Consider the following 18,561-nt stretch of genomic DNA (forward strand, 5'->3'; position numbering starts at 1 on the left):
GGCTTTTTGGAGTTTCGAGCACTTTTTTACTGTAATTGGCCAAAATTTACTGTAGACATTACACAGATATTCCACCCCTAGACATGGTGTATCTGGAGATATTCACTCCAGAGACCTTAGTTTGTGTAACCCTACAGTTGGACAAAGATCTGATCAAACTTTGTGACAGAGTGACACTTTGACAGCCGCACTACTCTCACTAAGTGATCACAGACAGGAGGACTGTGAAGCTGCAAAACCGTCCATGATGCTGCTCAGTGTCATTGGTCTGATGATGTCACCAACAGCAACTGAAAGACAGATGTGAATATGTATGAAGGGGAGGTAACACTGTCACTCAATCTGACTTTTGGCACTTTCTCACCGACACCTGAAGAGCACTGATCTCATGTACAGTGTATGATTCTTGTATTTTATTTGTTCGCCCATTGACGTCAGTCATGTTGACATGTTGATGTAATAATGTTTGTGAAGACTTGGAGAATCCTTGAGCATTCTGTCAGGAGTTCAGAATGTTTCATTGAAAAAAAAGTACAATCCATCTGTCATCATTTTTTTTTTTCATGTAAATTCTACATTGCAACCTTGAGACTGAGCTGTTACCTTCAGGTACATCGTAGGGTCATCTGAGAGCCCCCAATCAGCCACATCACCAGGCCACAGTTCCAACAACAATGAGGAACCTCAGAGGCCAAGGACTGGGGTGGCTGTGCTGGACAAGATGGTGGCTCGTCTGGAGGCTGGTCCTCGACACAGGTTGTGTCAGCATAGGAATGGATGTGTCCTGTATGTCCTCAAGGTAAGTGTGGCTTCTTCTCATGTAATGTTTTTCCTCAGCTGAAGTTTGGTATATGTTCTCATTGTATGCATCATGTCTGCCCTCAAAGTAGATCCCATATGTGTCTCCAATACAGATGGCCAGTGAGAGGGGCAATACACCCACCTTCTGATATCTGAGCCACTGATGTGAACACTCATTGTATATCTATACCACAGATGTGAACACCCACATAATGTCTGAGTCACTGATATAAAAACTCATTGTTTATCTGAGTCACTAATGTGAACTGCTAACTCTTGATATCTAAATACCGGATGTGAACACCTATCTGATGTTAGAGCCAGTGATGGGAACACCCAAATCCTGATATCTAAACCACTGATGGGAACACCCAAATCCTGATATCTAAACCGCTGATGTGAACACCCAAATCCTGATATCTAAACCGCTGATGTGAACACCCAAATCCTGATATCTAAACCGCTGATGTGAACACCCAAATCCTGATATCTAAACCGCTGATGTGAACACCCAAATCCTGATATCTAAACCACTGATGGGAACACCCAAATCCTGATATCTAAACTGCTGATGTGAACACCCAAATCCTGATATCTAAACCGCTGATGTGAACACCCAAATCCTGATATCTAAACCACTGATGTGAACACCCAAATCCTGATATCTAAACCGCTGATGTGAACACCCAAATCCTGATATCTAAACCGCTGATGGGAACACCAAAATCCTGATATCAAAACTGCTGCTTCAGGGTCTGTATGACAGACTAACCGCTGATGTGAACATTATGAGAAGTATTATATTGATATCCAACATGATAGTTTCCTGCTCCACCACTGATATGAACAATGGACATACACTGTGGTGTTGAGCACCCTTTGAGCATTATACATGTGGTACAGTGCAAGAGATTAGAGGTAATACTTAGCTTAGAGCAGTGGCATGTGCAGAAATGCTTGTCATACAGATGTTCAGAAAGAGGAGATTGATAAATTACAATAACATAGCCCACAAACCTGCCATGTTGTCTTTGCTTATAACACTCAAGAAGTATGACAGCTCAGAAATGTTTTCTGTTGATGTTCTCAACAAGGCAATGGGGGCCATGGTTTACCTCAAGGGGTGGACTTGGGTTGAGCATGGCTTTACACTGCAGGGGGTTGGGGGGCTAGTGTTCCCCTGGGGTGGAGCATGGCTTTACACTGCAGGGGGTTGGGGGCTAGTGTTCCCCTGGGGTGGAGCAGGGACTGTTGTTCCCCTGGGGTTGGAGCAGGGCCTGTACACAGCAGGGGATGGGGGCTTGTGTTCCCCTGGGGTGGAGCATGGCTTTACACTGCAGGGGTTGGGGCTAGTGTTCCCCAGGGGGTGGAGCATGGCTTTACACTGCAGGGGGTTGGGAGGCTAGTGTTCCCCTTTGGTGGAGCATGGCTTTACACTGCAGGGGGTTGGGGGCTAGTGTTCCCCAGGGGTTGAGCATGGCTTTACACTGCAGGGGGTTGGGAGGCTAGTGTTCCCCTGGGTGGAGCATGGCTTTACACTGCAGGGGGTTGGGGGCTAGTGTTCCCCAGGGGTTGAGCATGGCTTTACACTGCAGGGGGTTGGGAGGCTAGTGTTCCCCTGGGGTGGAGCATGGCTTTACACTGCAGGGGGTTGGGGGGCTAGTGTTCCCCTGGGGTGGAGCATGGCTTTACACTGGAGGGGGTTGGGGGCTTGTGTTCCCCTGGGGGTGGAGCAGGGACTGTTGTTCCCCTGGGTTGGAGCAGGGCCTGTACACACAGCAGGGGATGGGGCTTGTGTTCCCCTGGGGTGGAGCATGGCTTTACACTGCAGGGGGTTGGGGGGCTAGTGTTCCCCAGGGGTGGAGCATGGCTTTACACTGCAGGGGGTTGGGGGCTAGTGTTCCCCTTTGGTGGAGCATGGCTTTACACTGCAGGGGTTGGGGGCTAGTGTTCCCCAGGGGTGGAGCATGGCTTTACACTGCAGGGGTTGGGAGGCTAGTGTTCCCCTGGGGTGGAGCATGGCTTTACACTGCAGGGGGTTGGGGGCTAGTGTTCCCCAGGGGTTGAGCATGGCTTTACACTGCAGGGGTTGGGAGGCTAGTGTTCCCCAGGGGTGGAGCATGGCTTTACACTGCAGGGGGTTGGGGCTTGTGTTCCCCCTGGGTGGAGCATGGCTTTTACACTGCAGGGGTTGGGGGCTAGTGTTCCCCAGGGGTTGAGCATGGCTTTACACTGCAGGGGGTTGGGGGGCTTGTGTTCCCCTGGAGTGGAGCATGGCTTGTACACTGCAGGGGGTTGGGGGCTAGTGTTCCCCAGGGGTTGAGCATGGCTTTACACTGCAGGGGTTGGGGGCTAGTGTTCCCCAGGGGTTGAGCATGGCTTTACACTGCAGGGGTTGGGGGCTAGTGTTCCCCAGGGGTGGAGCATGGCTTTACACTGCAGGGGTTGGGGGCTAGTGTTCCCCAGGGGTTGAGCATGGCTTTACACTGCAGGGGGTTGGGGGCTAGTGTTCCCCAGGGGTTGAGCATGGCTTTACACTGCAGGGGTTGGGGGCTAGTGTTCCCCTGGGGTGGAGCATGGCTTTACACTGCAGGGGGTTGGGGGCTAGTGTTCCCCAGGGGTTGAGCATGGCTTTACACTGCAGGGGGTTGGGGGCTGTGTTCCCCTGGGGTGGAGCATGGCTTTACACTGCAGGGGTTGGGGGGCTAGTGTTCCCCAGGGGTGGAGCATGGCTTTACACTGCAGGGGGTTGGGGGCTAGTGTTCCCCAGGGGTTGAGCATGGCTTTACACTGCAGGGGTTGGGGGCTAGTGTTCCCCAGGGGTTGAGCATGGCTTTACACTGCAGGGGGTTGGGGGCTAGTGTTCCCCAGGGGTTGAGCATGGCTTTACACTGCAGGGGGTTGGGGGCTTGTGTTCCCCTGGAGTGGGAGCATGGCTTGTACACTGCAGGGGGTTGGGGGCTAGTGTTCCCCAGGGGTGGAGCATGGCTTTACACTGCAGGGGGTTGGGGGCTAGTGTTCCCCAGGGGTGGAGCATGGCTTTACACTGCAGGGGTTGGGAGGCTAGTGTTCCCCTGGGGTGAGCATGGCCTTACACTGCAGGGGGTTGGGGGCTATTGTTCCCCTGGGGTGGAGAATGGCCTGTACACTGCAGGGGGATGGAGGACTATTGTTCCCCTGGGGTGGGGTGCAGAATGGCCTGTACACTGCAGGGGGATGGAGGACTATTGTTCCCCTGGGGTGGGGTGCAGAATGGCCTGTGCACAGCAGGGAGATGGGGCACTAGTGTTCCCCAGGAGTGGTGAAGAACTTGGCTTGTACACAGCAGGGGGGTGGGGCACTAGTGTTCCCCTGGGGTGGTAAAGAACTTGGCTTGTACACAGCAGGGGGATGGGGCACTTGTGTTCCCCTGGGGTAGTGAAGAACTTGGCTTATACACAGCTTGCAGGGATGTGAGGAAAGATGAGACAAGGGGCCTGACTGACTGCCTTCATCCTAATCCATCATTCCTGACAAGTCTCACTCTGACACTGATAGTTCCACCATAATCACAACCGGACTGGCTGACTCCAGTAGACTTGCTGCCTGGCACCCCAACCTGTATTTCCTGTCTACAACTGACTAGGCTGGTGCAGGAGGCTGGTGGAGGGTTTCCTGTACAGAAACCTCCTGTAATAAGGTTATAATTTTTAGCAAACTGACAAATTCATATACATATACATATCAGTCCTTAGGGATGAAGAACACTATTTCATGTCCCGTAGTAAATATTTAGATGTAAGACACTCCTTATTTAACTCCCTTTCCTCTCAAATTAATTACTTTCAAAGCCATACCACCACAGAAATATTTAGCCTCCTGTTTACAAATAATGAACAAAATAATATAGATATGATCTGCTACCATATGTACAACTTTAAACAAATCTAGATTGTACTAGGCCATTATACATTTCTATTAGTATATGTATTGTTACTCTGTTTCATTATGTATCTTGTTTATGTAGGAGATTGTCACTGTTTCTACGTGGAACATTCGTGCAATAAATATCTTGTATCTTATCAGAAATAATTACATCAACACAATGTGTGGTATACATTAGCATGTTTACAATTTCAGACAATAATTTACAAACTTATCTTACAAAGATGTGTGTGCATGTTTGGTTTTCTTTCACTTCTGGGGCGGTGGGGTAGTCTAGTGGTTAAAGCGTTGGCTCGTCACGCCGAAGACCCAGGTTCGAATCCCCACATGGGTACAATGAGTGAAGCCCATTTCTGGTGTCCCCCGCCGTGATATTGCTGGAATATTGCTAAAAGCTGCATAAAACCAAACTCAGTCAGTCAGTCTTTCACTTCTGTAAATATATTCTAAATGTATGTTGTGTAAACTGATAATATGTTGTCTTCAAAATTGCCTCTTTACCAAAATCAAATGTTTTTTTATAAGAAATATATCTTATCTTATTAAATAAATATTTGACCTCTTAAGAAGAAGAAATGTACTGCATTTAAGTGAAATTATTTTTTTTATGATCATGCTGTAGCCTAGAGTGCAAGAAATCCACTATAAATTGAATATAATACAAATCACAAGTATTGGCTAACAAATCCAATATTGCTAAATGAATACAATAACAAATTGTAGATGTATTATTTACAATATTCAGTGAAACAATAACAAAATAATTTTTTACAGTGTTAATTAATTATGAAAATGAGAAGTGACCATATTACTGTCAAATTGAATAAAATGGTATAGGATATATTTTATATTGCATATCTGGCTTTGTTGAATAACACACAAATTCAAGTAAAAGCATTTCCTTTTAAAATATTTATGAATAATCAATTCTAGTGATCGTGAATAACAAATTGAATTCATGAAGGGATACGGTTTGATTCACCAAATGCACGATAGCATCATAACAGGCCTGCTGTAGGCGTCCATGTTCATGGTTTCTACCTGAAGATTAATGCTTTACATTTACACCAATGATAGTGGTCTTAGTGGAGGTGTTGTCCATTGAAATTACCACAATTTGATGTTATCTCGGGCTATTTCATCACAAAAGTTGAATAAATTTCTGAGGTCATTTCTGCAAGTCATGTCACTAATTCTGGTCAAGACTGCCATGTATATAATGGTGTAATCATCTTGCCAGTATGATATGTAGCAAAGCTGTCCTATCCCTGGCAATACTTTGTGGCTCTTTGATGATGTCTGGGACTGTGAGGGTCTCTACAGTGCAGGGGAGGTAACTCTGTCATGATTAATGTTCAAGGATTTAGTACAGGGAGGAATGGTGTTAACAAGTCATAAATCATGTCCAGCAAACATTTGTCCACAGTCAATCAGCACATGTCTCAATTTGAGGTAGTTAACACATTCTGGAGCCCTACTTGAGAAGAAGGCAATTACAAACTAAAGTCGTGACCTTGATGACCAACTGATGGCCATGGTTGGTTTGTAGGCATAAAATGTCAGTTATTTTTGGAGTAGTTGAATAAATTGGCATATTTGTGTAGTGGAAACTAGTTATGTTTTTACACATAATTATGGTATGTTCTGTTTTTTCCACTTGATTATGAAGGTAAAGTATTTTCTTCCACATAGAAGGATTTCTGCTCTGTATCATCTTCCAACACCACACCCACCCCCAACACCACACCCACTTCTCCAACACCACATACTCTTCCAGACATCTTCCAGATATTGCTAACACCTTATCTACTTCCAGGCATCTCCAGCACCACATCCTCTTCCAGACACCTTCAACACCTCACCCACTTTCTGACTTATTATCCCCACACCACTCACTTCTCTCCCATGCCTACCTCCTGAAATATCCTTCAATACCTACTTCTCAATGCACCACACCACACCACACTTCTCATGCACACCACACCACACCAACACCCACTTCTCTTCTCATGCACTACACCACACCACACCCACTTCTCACTGCATCCACACCACACCCACCACCACACAACACACCCACTTCTCACCACCACACCAATACCACTTCTCACTTCTCATGCACACCACACCCACAACACACCAACACCCACTTCTCATGCACACCACTCCACACCACACCACACCAACACTTCTCATGCACACCCACTTCTCCACCCCCTTTTCATGCACCATGCACCACACCACATCCACACCCACTTCTCCGCACACCACACCACATCCACACCCACTTTTTCACGCACACCACACCACACCAAACACCCACTTCTCATGCACACTAACTTCTCACACCACATCATCCACACCCACTTCTCATGCACACCACACCACGCACACACTTCACACTCACCCACACCACACCACACACACCCACTTCTCACACACACCACCACACCACTTCTCATCCACACCCACATCTCATGCACACCACACCACATCCACACCCACTTTTCATGCACACCACACCACACCAACACCCACTTCTCATGCACACCACACCACATCCTCACCCACTTCTCATGCACACCACACCACACCACACCCACTTTTTCACGCACACCACACCAACACCCACTTCTCACGCACACCACACCCACACTTCTCATGCACACACCACACACCCACTTACATCACTCACACCACACCACTTCTCTCCCACTTCTCATGCACACCACACCCCATCCACCCACTTCTCACACACCACACCAACACCCACCACTCACACCACTCTCTGCACACCACACCACACAACACTTCTCATGCACACCCACACCCACTTCTCACTCACACCACACCACACTCACACCCACTTCTCACACACCCACTTCTCATGCACACCACACCACACCACACCCACTTCTCATGCACACCACACCACAGCCACTTCTCATGCACACCACACCACACCCAACACCCACTACTCACACCAACACCCACACCACACCACACCACACCCACTTCTCACTCACACCACACCAACACCCACACCACACCCACACCAACACCCACTTTTTCTAATGAACACCACACCAACACCCACTTCTCATGCACACCACTGTGGGTAGCCTTAGTGGTTCTCAGCTATTCACACCACACCAGACCCGGGTTCTCATTGCACACATGGGCACAATGTGAAGCCTATTTCTGGTGTCCTCCCACCATCATTGCTGGAATATTGCTACCAACACCCACTTCTCAAAACTAAACTCAGTCAGTCAGTCAGTCACGCTCACCACACCACACCAACACCCACTTCTCACACACACCACACAACATCCACACCCACACCCACTACTCACGCACACCACACCACATCATCACCCACTTCTCATGCACACCACACCACACCCACTTCTGTCACACACCACCAGACATCTCTGGATCCAGCATCTGCTATGAGGCATGAAATCACAGCCTGCCCCTGTAGTGCAATTACAGCAGGAATGTTATATTTGACAGGAACTAACATGTGACTTGCCCTTCTCAAAGACTAATGGAGAAGACAGCATTATAGGCTGCCAGTCTTCTGTCTGTCAGCTTGTCAGTGTACCTTCTGGACCTGCCTGTATGTGTCATATGGTGGATCTGTTTTTGTGTGTCATCTCCAGGACCTGTCTGAAGGTGTCATCTCTTGGACCTGTCTGAAGGTGTCATCTCCTTAACCTGTCTGTAGGTGTCATCTGCTGGACCTGTCTGAAGGTGTCATCTCCTGGACCTGTCTGTAGGTGTCATCTCCTGGACCTGTCTGAATGTGTCATCTCCTGGACCTGTCTGAAGGTGTCATCTGCTGGACCTGTCTGAAGGTGTCATCTGCTGGACCTGTCTGAAGGTGTCATCTGCTTGGCCTGTCTGAAGGTGTCATCTGCTGGACCTGTCTGTAGGTGTCATCTGCTGGGCCTGTCTGAAGGTGTCATCTGCTGGACCTGTCTGTAGGTGTCATCTCCTGGACCTGTCTGAAGGTGTCATCTGGACCTGTCTGAAGGTGTCATCTCCTGGGGACCTGTCTGAAGGTGTCATCTGCTGGACCTGTCTGAAGGTGTCATCTCCTGTACCTGTCTGAAGGTGTCATCTGGACCTGTCTGAAGGTGTCATCTCCTGGACCTGTCTGAAGGTGTCATCTGCTGGACCTGTCTGAAGGTGTCATCTCCTTGACCTGTCTGAAGGTGTCATCTCCTGGACCTGTCTGAAGGTGTCATCTGCTAGACCTGTCTGAAGGTGTCATCTCCTGGACCTGTCTGAAGGTGTCATCTCCTGGACCTGTCTGAAGGTGTCATCTCTTGGACCTGTCTGAAGGTGTCATCTGCTGGACCTGTCTGAAGGTGTCATCTGCTGGACCTGTCTGAAGGTGTCATCTGCTGGACCTGTCTGAAGGTGTCATCTGCTGGACCTGTCTGAAGGTGTCATCTGCTGGACCTGTCTGTAGGTGTCATCTCCTGGACCTGTCTGAAGGTGTCATCTGCTGGACCTGTCTGAAGGTGTCATCTCCTTAACCTGTCTGAAGGTGTCATCTCCTGGACCTGTCTGAAGGTGTCATCTGCTAGTCCCGTCTGAAGGTGTCATCTGGACCTGTCTGAAGGTGTCATCTCCTGTACCTGTCTCTTGGTGTCATCTCTTGGACCTGTCTCTAGGTGTCATCTCCTGGACCTGTCTGAAGGTGTCATCTGGACCTGTCTGAAGGTGTCATCTCCTGGACCTGTCTGAAGGTGTCATCTGCTGGACCTGTCTGAAGGTGTCCTGAATCTGATTGTATATGTTATCTTTTGAACCTGTCTGTGCCGGCTGCTGGACCTGTCGTCTGTTCATATGTGCTGTCTGCTGAAGCTGCAAGTGTCGGCTGCTGGACCTGCCTGTCAGTGCCATTGCATATACCAACCTGATGAATGAGCTGCCTAATGATCTCACTTGGAAGGAGGCTGGATTAGGGAAAGTGCAACACTTATGGAGTACTTATCTCCTACTTAGCCTCCTCCTCCCTGCTGCGGGTGTCGGTCATGGTGGATGTGGGAATCAGGGAGCCCATGCAGCAAATGTCACCCTCCAGTCACGGCTGTCATATGGAGACATACTCTAGATTTATGAAGCACCCAGCCAGACAGTAAATGAGATGGCAATTGCTTTGAATTTATAATTTGTTTTTTCCACATGTTGTTCAGAAGCCCCCCCTGCTGGTGATGTGTGAAACTAGAGAAGGACAGTGCTGCCACCTATAGGTCAACAGGTCACACTGAAAGTGACTTATTGTCCCTATCATGGTTACATGGTGTGAACTCTCAGTCATCTGTCAAAGTCTTACATTAGCATATGCCATGGCGGAGGATGCTCTGGACAGACTGCTGTTACTTCCAACAGGAAGCAACAGAGAGATACGTTTGTTTGGCAGTTTGCACTGTCCATATGACTTGGCTCTTGGGAGATTTTAAACTTTGAAAAGAAGTACTGTACTCAAATACTGAAGGAACTTCCTGATCAGATAGGGGCACAGTACACTACACTTGGTGCAAGAGCTCCCATGGGGACAGAATGGCAGATAGGGGCACAGTTACACTACACTTGGTGCAAGAGCTCCCATGGGGACAGAATGGCAGATAGGGGCACAGTTACTCTACACTTGGTGCAAGAGCTCCCATGGGGACAGAATGGCAGATAGGGGCACAGTTACACTACACTTGGTGCAAGAGCTCCCATGGGGACAGAATGGCAGATAGGGACACAGTTACACTACACTTGGTGCAAGAGTTCTCCCATGGGGACAGAATGGCAGATAGGGACACAGTTACACTACACTTGGTGCAAGAGCTCCCATGGGGACAGAATGGCAGATAGGGACACAGTTACACTACACTTGGTGCAAGAGCCCCATGGGGACAGAATGGCAGATAGGGGCACAGTACACTACACTTGGTGCAAGAGCTCCCATGGGGACAGAATGGCAGATAGGGACACAGTTACACTACACTTGGAGCAAGAGCTCCCATGGGGACAGAATGGCAGATAGGGGCACAGTTACTCTACACTTGGTGCAAGAGCTCCCCATGGGGACAGAATGGCAGATAGGGGCACAGTTACTCTACACTTGGTGCAAGAGCTCCCATGGGGACAGAATGGCAGATAGGGGCACAGTACACTACACTTGGTGCAAGAGCTCCCATGGGGACAGAATGGCAGATAGGGGCACAGTACACTACACTTGGTGCAAGAGCTCCCATGGGGACAGAATGGCAGATAGGGACACAGTTACACTACACTTGGTGCAAGAGCTCCCATGGGGGACAGAATGGCAGATAGGGGCACAGTTACTCTACACTTGGTGCAAGAGCTCCCATGGGGACAGAATGGCAGATAGGGGCACAGTTACTCTACACTTGGTGCAAGAGCTCCCATGGGGACAGAATGGCAGATAGGGGCACAGTACACTACACTTGGTGCAAGAGCTCCCCATGGGGACAGAATGGCAGATAGGGACACAGTTACACTACACTTGGAGCAAGAGCTCCCATGGGGACAGAATGGCAGATAGGGGGCACAGTACACTACACTTGGTGCAAGAGCTCCCATGGGGACAGAATGGCAGATAGGGACACAGTTACACTACACTTGGAGCAAGAGCTCCCATGGGGACAGAATGGCAGATAGGGGGCACAGTTACTCTACACTTGGTGCAAGAGCTCCCATTGGGACAGAATGGCAGATAGGGGCACAGTTACACTACACTTGGAGCAAGAGCTCCCATGGGGACAGAATGGCAGATAGGGGCACAGTACACTACACTTGGTGCAAGAGCTCCCATGGGGACAGAATGGCAGATAGGGGCACAGTTACACTACACTTGGTGCAAGAGCTCCCATGGGGACAGAATGGCAGATAGGGGCACAGTACACTACACTTGGTGCAAGAGCTCCCATGGGGACAGAATGGCAGATAGGGGCACAGTACACTACACTTGGTGCAAGAGCTCCCATGGGGACAGAATGGCAAATAGGGACACAGTTACACACTACACTAAGAGCAAGAGCTCCCATGGGGACAGAATGGCAAATAGGGACACAGTTACACTACACTTGGAGCAAGAGCTCCCATGGGGACAGAATGGCAGATAGGGGCACAGTACACTACACTTGGTGCAAGAGCTCCCATGGGGACAGAATGGCAGATAGGGGCACAGTACACTACACTTGGTGCAAGAGCTCCCATGGGGACAGAATGGCAGATAGGGGCACAGTTACACTACACTTGGAGCAAGAGCTCCCATGGGGACAGAATGGCAGATAGGGGCACAGTACACTACACTTGGTGCAAGAGCTCCCATGGGGACAGAATGGCAGATAGGGGCACAGTACACTACACTTGGTAGTAACAAAAGAGCTCCCATGGGGAAAAGGAGCCCAGATAGGGGGACAGTTACACTACACTTGGTGCAAGAGCTCCCATGGGGACTCAGGGCTTCACAGGTGTGCAGTAGGCTAAGGCTACTGATGTTTACTGGACCTGTTGGTTGATTGCCATGACAAACTTACCACAACCAAAGAGCTTCTGTCTGTCTCTCCCAGACCCTAGAGATTAAATATAAACTTTACCCAACCCTATTCTAAAGTCATACAGTATTCTAGAGCCATACATCGCTGAGTGCAGTGTAAAACTAAACTCACTCACTCACTGTTTCATTGGAAAAAACAACAACTCATAGATCACATTTCTTAAGTCATTTCTTAAGTAATCATAAACTCAAAATTAAGACTGGAAGATACACAAAGCCTGCAACCCCACTGGACCAGCGTCTCAGTGAAACATGTAATGTCTAGATGTCATTATACAGCATATGTGTTTCCAACTGAAACTGTTGTAATTCACTTCATTTATTTCTCAAGCACGACGTAAAAGCCAATTTCACCTCACCTCACTTCATGTATATGTGGAACGTATCTGTGTATTTCTATATCTTTGTACCAACTGTGGGTAGCCTAATGGTTAAAGCGCTATTGGCCACCAAGACCCGGTTCGAATCTCCACATGGGCACAATGTGTGAAGCCCATTTCTGGTGTCCCCCATACGTGATGTTGCTGGAATATTGCTAAAAGCGTAAAACCAAACTCAGTCAGTCAGTCAGTCTGTGTTATATTTGTAGTTTATTACCACTGTTCCTTCATGGAATGATAAGCAATAAATATCTTATCTGCCTCACTTATAATTCAGGATGTTTCAGTTCTCAGTTTGGAATATAGATTTATGTCTTGTAGATTTACATTCATATATATAATGTAACCGCCTGTAGTGGTTAGAGCGTCCGCGTGGAGAGCGGAAAGTCGCGGGTTCAATCCTCGACCGTGTCATACCAAAATACGTTAAAATATGGTACTTGGCATGGTATCTCAGTGGGCTAGTACAAACAGCTGCACATACACATACACACTCATGCATGTCGTCATATGAGCGAAATATTCTCTAGTACGACGTTAAACCCAATTCCACCTCACCTCATATATATAATGTAACTTTAATTCTGGGACTGCATGTTAGTCTGCTCCAGCTCTTAACACTGAAAGTGATTTTATCCATAAAATGTTTCCAGCTTATCATTTTACCATTATGAAATTACTACTGAAGAAATGGTTGTAAGACAATACTATTGAAAACAACATTCCTGTATTAGATTCCACATTATATATTGTTGGACTGTAGGTATTGATGTTATTCTATGTCATGTGCATTGACCACAGATTGAAGTAACAGTGATGGTGGGGTCAGCTAGCTGGCCCTCTACTGCCCTGTACAAGGAGGAAGGCTGTGACCGACTGCTTATATGCTGCAAGCATAGTATTTAGTGGTCCTCAGTATCAAATAAAAACAAATAGAAGACTATGTGAAGTTTGTTGGTGAATACTGGCTGTTGCCAATATAACATAAGCAGTTCAGATTTTAGTTACACAGTCTAGTCTGTCTCACAGTCCCTGAACCACATTAATTTCCCTACTGCCAAGCCCCTCTGCAGTGCTAAAGCCCTAAATAAAGCAAGTCTAGATTTCCTCAGAATCTCTGGTCTCCCTAGGGCTCCATTTCAATATAAATGGGTTTGTTTGTTACTATCAAAATTATATATATTCAGAGACTAAGCCTTTAGTCTATAACACAGTCCTGAACCATGTTAATTAGTCTCCTTCCACCAAACCCTTCCTGTAGGGCTGTGACTCCAAATGAAGCAAGTTTAGATACTCCACAGGTTTGGAATCCCCCATTTCTAAATGCCTGTTTCCATTAGAATTCTATATTTCTAGAGAAGAGCAGTTTGTTATGATTTATTTACGCTGTTGCTAATAGTTGGCTGATACTGGTTGGCAAATGGAGCCGAGCATGCTGTGCACAATGACAATGGAGCCATCATGCTAGAGACTGCCGTACAGTCAAGGACTAAACACTATTGCCACCATATTATACAGCAGGTCATTTGTACAGTATTATGCCCAGAATTGGACAAGATTAATGATGCTTGAAAATTGATGGTTTTAAGGTATAGCTGTGCTTTTGTCATTCCATGATTTGTAACTCCCTCTGCAAGGGGCTACTCCACCCCACTGGGCACTCAAGTAGGTGATCAGCTCATTTAGTAGGTATAACCTGTCAGGGGGCATTGTGGGTATTTGGTTCAGCAGAGGTCAGAGGTTAGCAGAGAGGGAAGGGGAATAAACAATGGATACCTGTTGGCTGATGGGCTAAGCATAACCTTGTTCGAAATTTGTACTGACTGATAAGTCCATGTGAGTGAGTAAGAGTGAGTGAGTGAGTGAAATGTTGCATTGCATCAGCATTATTTCAGCCATACAGCGACAATACCAAGTCTTCACATTCCTAGAGGTATTAATTATATCTTTATCGATAAATCTAATACAACTGACAGTCTAAATACACCAATCTTTTACAGTGACAACTTATATCTTTTAATTACCACTAAAACAACTAATTATTGCCTGAGGGACTTGTGAAGGTTTAAAAGGGGACTTTGCTGCAGACCCAGTGATCCCAGCCATTTTTCATATAGAGTGTCAAACATGAAACAAAGACTTTGTCTATATAACTAGGAGAGCCCTTAACTCACAGATTGATGGACAATATAATGTTTATGGTAGCATACAAACACATTGGTTTCTGAAAGAGGAAAAAGACTAATATTGTGGTACGTGCATATCAATTTTGATATGTTTATGGGTAACTATTCAAAGATCAAATAATAGACTAGACATTACGAAAAGGGATATTATATCAGAGACCATAGCTTCAGCTGAATTATTTTTTTATCAGTCATTGTAACAATGCCTATTATTAGGGCCCACTGAAGGTATTTTAGGTATTGCTGTAGTGTTCTGATGTGTGGTAACTAATCTTTAGCTTCCATTATAGAAACAATGTGAAAGTCGTACAGTTGTAAGTTTAAGAGTGAGTGTGTGAGTTTAGTTTTACACCGCGCTCAGCAATATTCCAGCTATATGGCTGTGGTCTGTAAATAATCGAGTCTGGACCAGACAATCCAGTGATCAACAGCATGAGCATCGATCTGCACAATTGGTAACCGATGACATGTGTCAACCAAGTCAGTGAGCCTGACCACCCGATCCCGTTAGTCGCCTCTTACGACAAGCATGGGTTACTGAAGGCACATTCTAACCCTGACCTTGATGGGTTCTAAGTTTAAGAGGATTGTTCAATATATGGTCAGTTTTGTTTTAAAACTCAGCACCTGATTTGTTTCCTTGTTGTTGATACTGCTGTCATCATTATTGCAGCTATATGATGAGAGTCTTCAAATAATCCAATCTGGACCCAGACAATCCAGTGATTGATATTATGAGCTTTGAGCCATGCTGTTGGGGCATGAAGACCTACAAGTAACCAAGTCACTCAGTCACAACACAATCCATATAATTGTCGCATTTTAAAACTGACAGGCTACTGGGAATCTGTCCTAACCCAGAATCCCACGTGAGAGGTATACCTGTCAATATTGTATGCTATTATTTCATGATCATATCACCAATTAATATATATCCATTGTTACCTCACACAAGCCAGGAGTGTAGCTACCATTATGAAAAAAAAGCCCAGGCTTATACATGATTTTGGCCTAAAAGGTTGGGGATCATGCATCAAATATGTTATGTATGAAAAGCATGTGCACTAATGGGGAGCCAATCATGCATGTGAACGAGGATCATGTTCTGAAAGTGTAAATATCATTTGAACAGCAAGAATTAAGAATTCGCCAATTTTACTGATTTTTATCATTTATTGAACTCATGACAACAATCTTTTTAATGTTATGAATTTGTTTTTAATTATATCAGTTCATGTGTAAATAGTACCTTTAAACAATATGGAATATTTTGCAAAATTTAGTTTAGAACAGTTGCCAGAAGTAAGTGGCTATATTTACACTAGTGTGTCTAAACTTTTGATGGTAAGTATATAAAGCTTTGCAACCTATCATGCTTACACTGAAAAACTTGGCTTGCTACGCGCCTGCAAGCTATATCTATGATACACATGATCTCATATTTTTCTTCCGTTTTCTCACAGCTGCTGAAACCCCCTTGTAGTTACTGATGTTGACTGATGTAATTTCAACTCATTATCTCTGTCAGTGACCTGCGATAATGAGGAGGATAATGACTACATAGGGGTTTCAGTGAGCTTTGATTTGGGCTCGATTAGAATTTTATTTTGAATTTAGTTTTATAGTTTGTTGATATCTATTTCTAAATAAAATAAGGGCGGTAGGGTAGCCTAGTGGTTAAAGCGTTCTCTGATCACGCCGAAGACCCGGGTTTGATTCCCCACATGGGTACAGTGTGTGAATGTGTATTACTTGTGTTCCAACACTGTGATATTGCTGGAATATTGCTAGAAGTGCTAAAACTCACTCACTCACTCTAAGTAAAATAATTTTATAACTGAGACTAGTTGTTAGTCTATACTGATCCTTGTTGCTGCTGGACCGTGTGATGACATGTGTGGTCAGTCTGTCACGGCCACCATGACCTCCTGGCCCAGGTTAATTCCTCTCCTTAAGCCACAGTTTGATGGTCCAGTTCACTGTGGGATTAGTGTTACATGGACATTTTATTCATGAAATATTCAGATTCAAGTGATTATTATTTTGATCTTTTGGTAGTCATTATCGTACTGTTTGCTTCTAATGGTATGGGTCTTGACAGTAATGGAAACAAACAGTACATTAGATCCATATCGTCTCCACATGTCTTAAGACATTGTTAAAAGTATTAGCTAAGTAATATATAGATATTGTGTACTAATGTGTGGTGTTGCTTTTCCTTTGTCATGTTGACAGCTACATTATGGAACTGACAGACACAAATACATGTAGTATACTGCTCAAAAGAAGTTAAGGATCACCTCATTCTCTCAGATTGCTGTAGTCTATTATATCATGACAATGACAACTCCCTTTAGTCTCCTCTTGATGAAGAAAATCATTAATACTTTGCCTACAAAATTATGCAGATATTTGAGTATGTTTCGTTGTACTGGGAATGCTTTTGATGATATTCTATACTAGCAGTGTAGTCTGTTTCTTTATATTAGGTGTACATTCACAAACAGGAGTCTCAGACAAATTATGACTGAAAACAATTTGAGTTCATGCAGAATGCTTTCATCGACTGGCATGCTCCAACAAGTGTCACCTCAATACATGAGTGTCTCCCTTGCTACAAGATCATGAAGGCCTGCTGTTCTTAACTAGTTCCTTGCTGTCTTTGTTCTGTCACAGCTTTTGAAGTGATAGATTCCTGTAAATCTATTTTTGCTGTTACACATGCTGGAAGTGCCCTTCTGTTTTATGGCTTATATGTTTATGGAGAACGGTCAGCTGCTTCAGTAGAGCGTACTGCCATTTTGTCCCCACCAGGCGGGGTGAGGGCTTTAATGTCATGTTATAGATTACCGGTATTGTACTAATATGGCAACAAGCAGGTGAATGTGTCTGTCTCACATTCCCTGAACCATATTAGTTTTCTTGCAGCCCACCCCTTTCACTAATGCAAAAGGCCAAAATGTAACAAGTCTAGATTTTCCTTACATTCTCTGGAATCTCTCATCTGATTTAGTCTCCATTTCAGTTTAAATAGGATAATTTGTTTGTATCATATTTTTCAGATATTAAGCATTACTCTAAGATACTTTGCGCCAGTTGAAGATGGCATACCACTCAGAAAACAAAATTCTTACCTAACACTCCTTCTGTTATCCCCTTATTGCCAGGCAGGTGAATAACAAGTACCATCTTTGAACATCCTTCTTTTATTTCCTTAATGCTAGGCAGGTGAACAATAAGTGCCATCTCTTAACATCCTTCTTTTATGCCCTTAATCCTGGCCAGGTTAACAAAAAGTACCATCTCTTAACATCCTTCTTTTATGCCCTTAATGCTGGCCAGGTTAACAAAAAGTACCATCTCTAAACATCCTTCTTTTATCCCCTTAATGCTGGCCAGGTTAACAAAAGTACCATCTCTTAACATCCTTCTTTTATCCCCCTTAATGCTGGCCAGGTTAACAAAAGTACCATCTCTTTACACTTAATGCTGGTCAGGTTAACAAAGTACCATCTCTTAACAACCTTCTTTTATCCCCTTAATGCTGGCCAGGTTAACAAAAGTACCATCTCTTAACATCCTTCTTTATCCCCTTAATGCTGGCCAGGTTAACAAAAGTACCATCTTTTAACATCCTTCTTTTATCCCCCTTAATGCTGGCCAGGTTAACAAAAGTACC

At 45.5% G+C, this 18,561-nt stretch overlaps 1 protein-coding gene across 1 annotated transcript in view; it reads left to right on the plus strand.

Moving 5' to 3' along the window:
* Window positions 1-18,561, plus strand: part of LOC124290589 (transmembrane protein 135-like) — a 198,692-nt gene that overhangs the window by 166,987 nt on the left and 13,144 nt on the right. The window contains exon 9 of the mRNA XM_046727336.1: window positions 610-799. Within this exon, the coding sequence (XP_046583292.1) occupies window positions 610-799 (190 nt within the window). The remainder of the gene's footprint in view (window positions 1-609; window positions 800-18,561) is intronic.

Source organism: Haliotis rubra, unplaced genomic scaffold (assembly GCF_003918875.1).
Source record: "Haliotis rubra isolate DU_JTF1 unplaced genomic scaffold, ASM391887v1 Scf47, whole genome shotgun sequence".
NCBI classification, from domain to species: Eukaryota; Metazoa; Mollusca; class Gastropoda; order Lepetellida; family Haliotidae; genus Haliotis; species Haliotis rubra.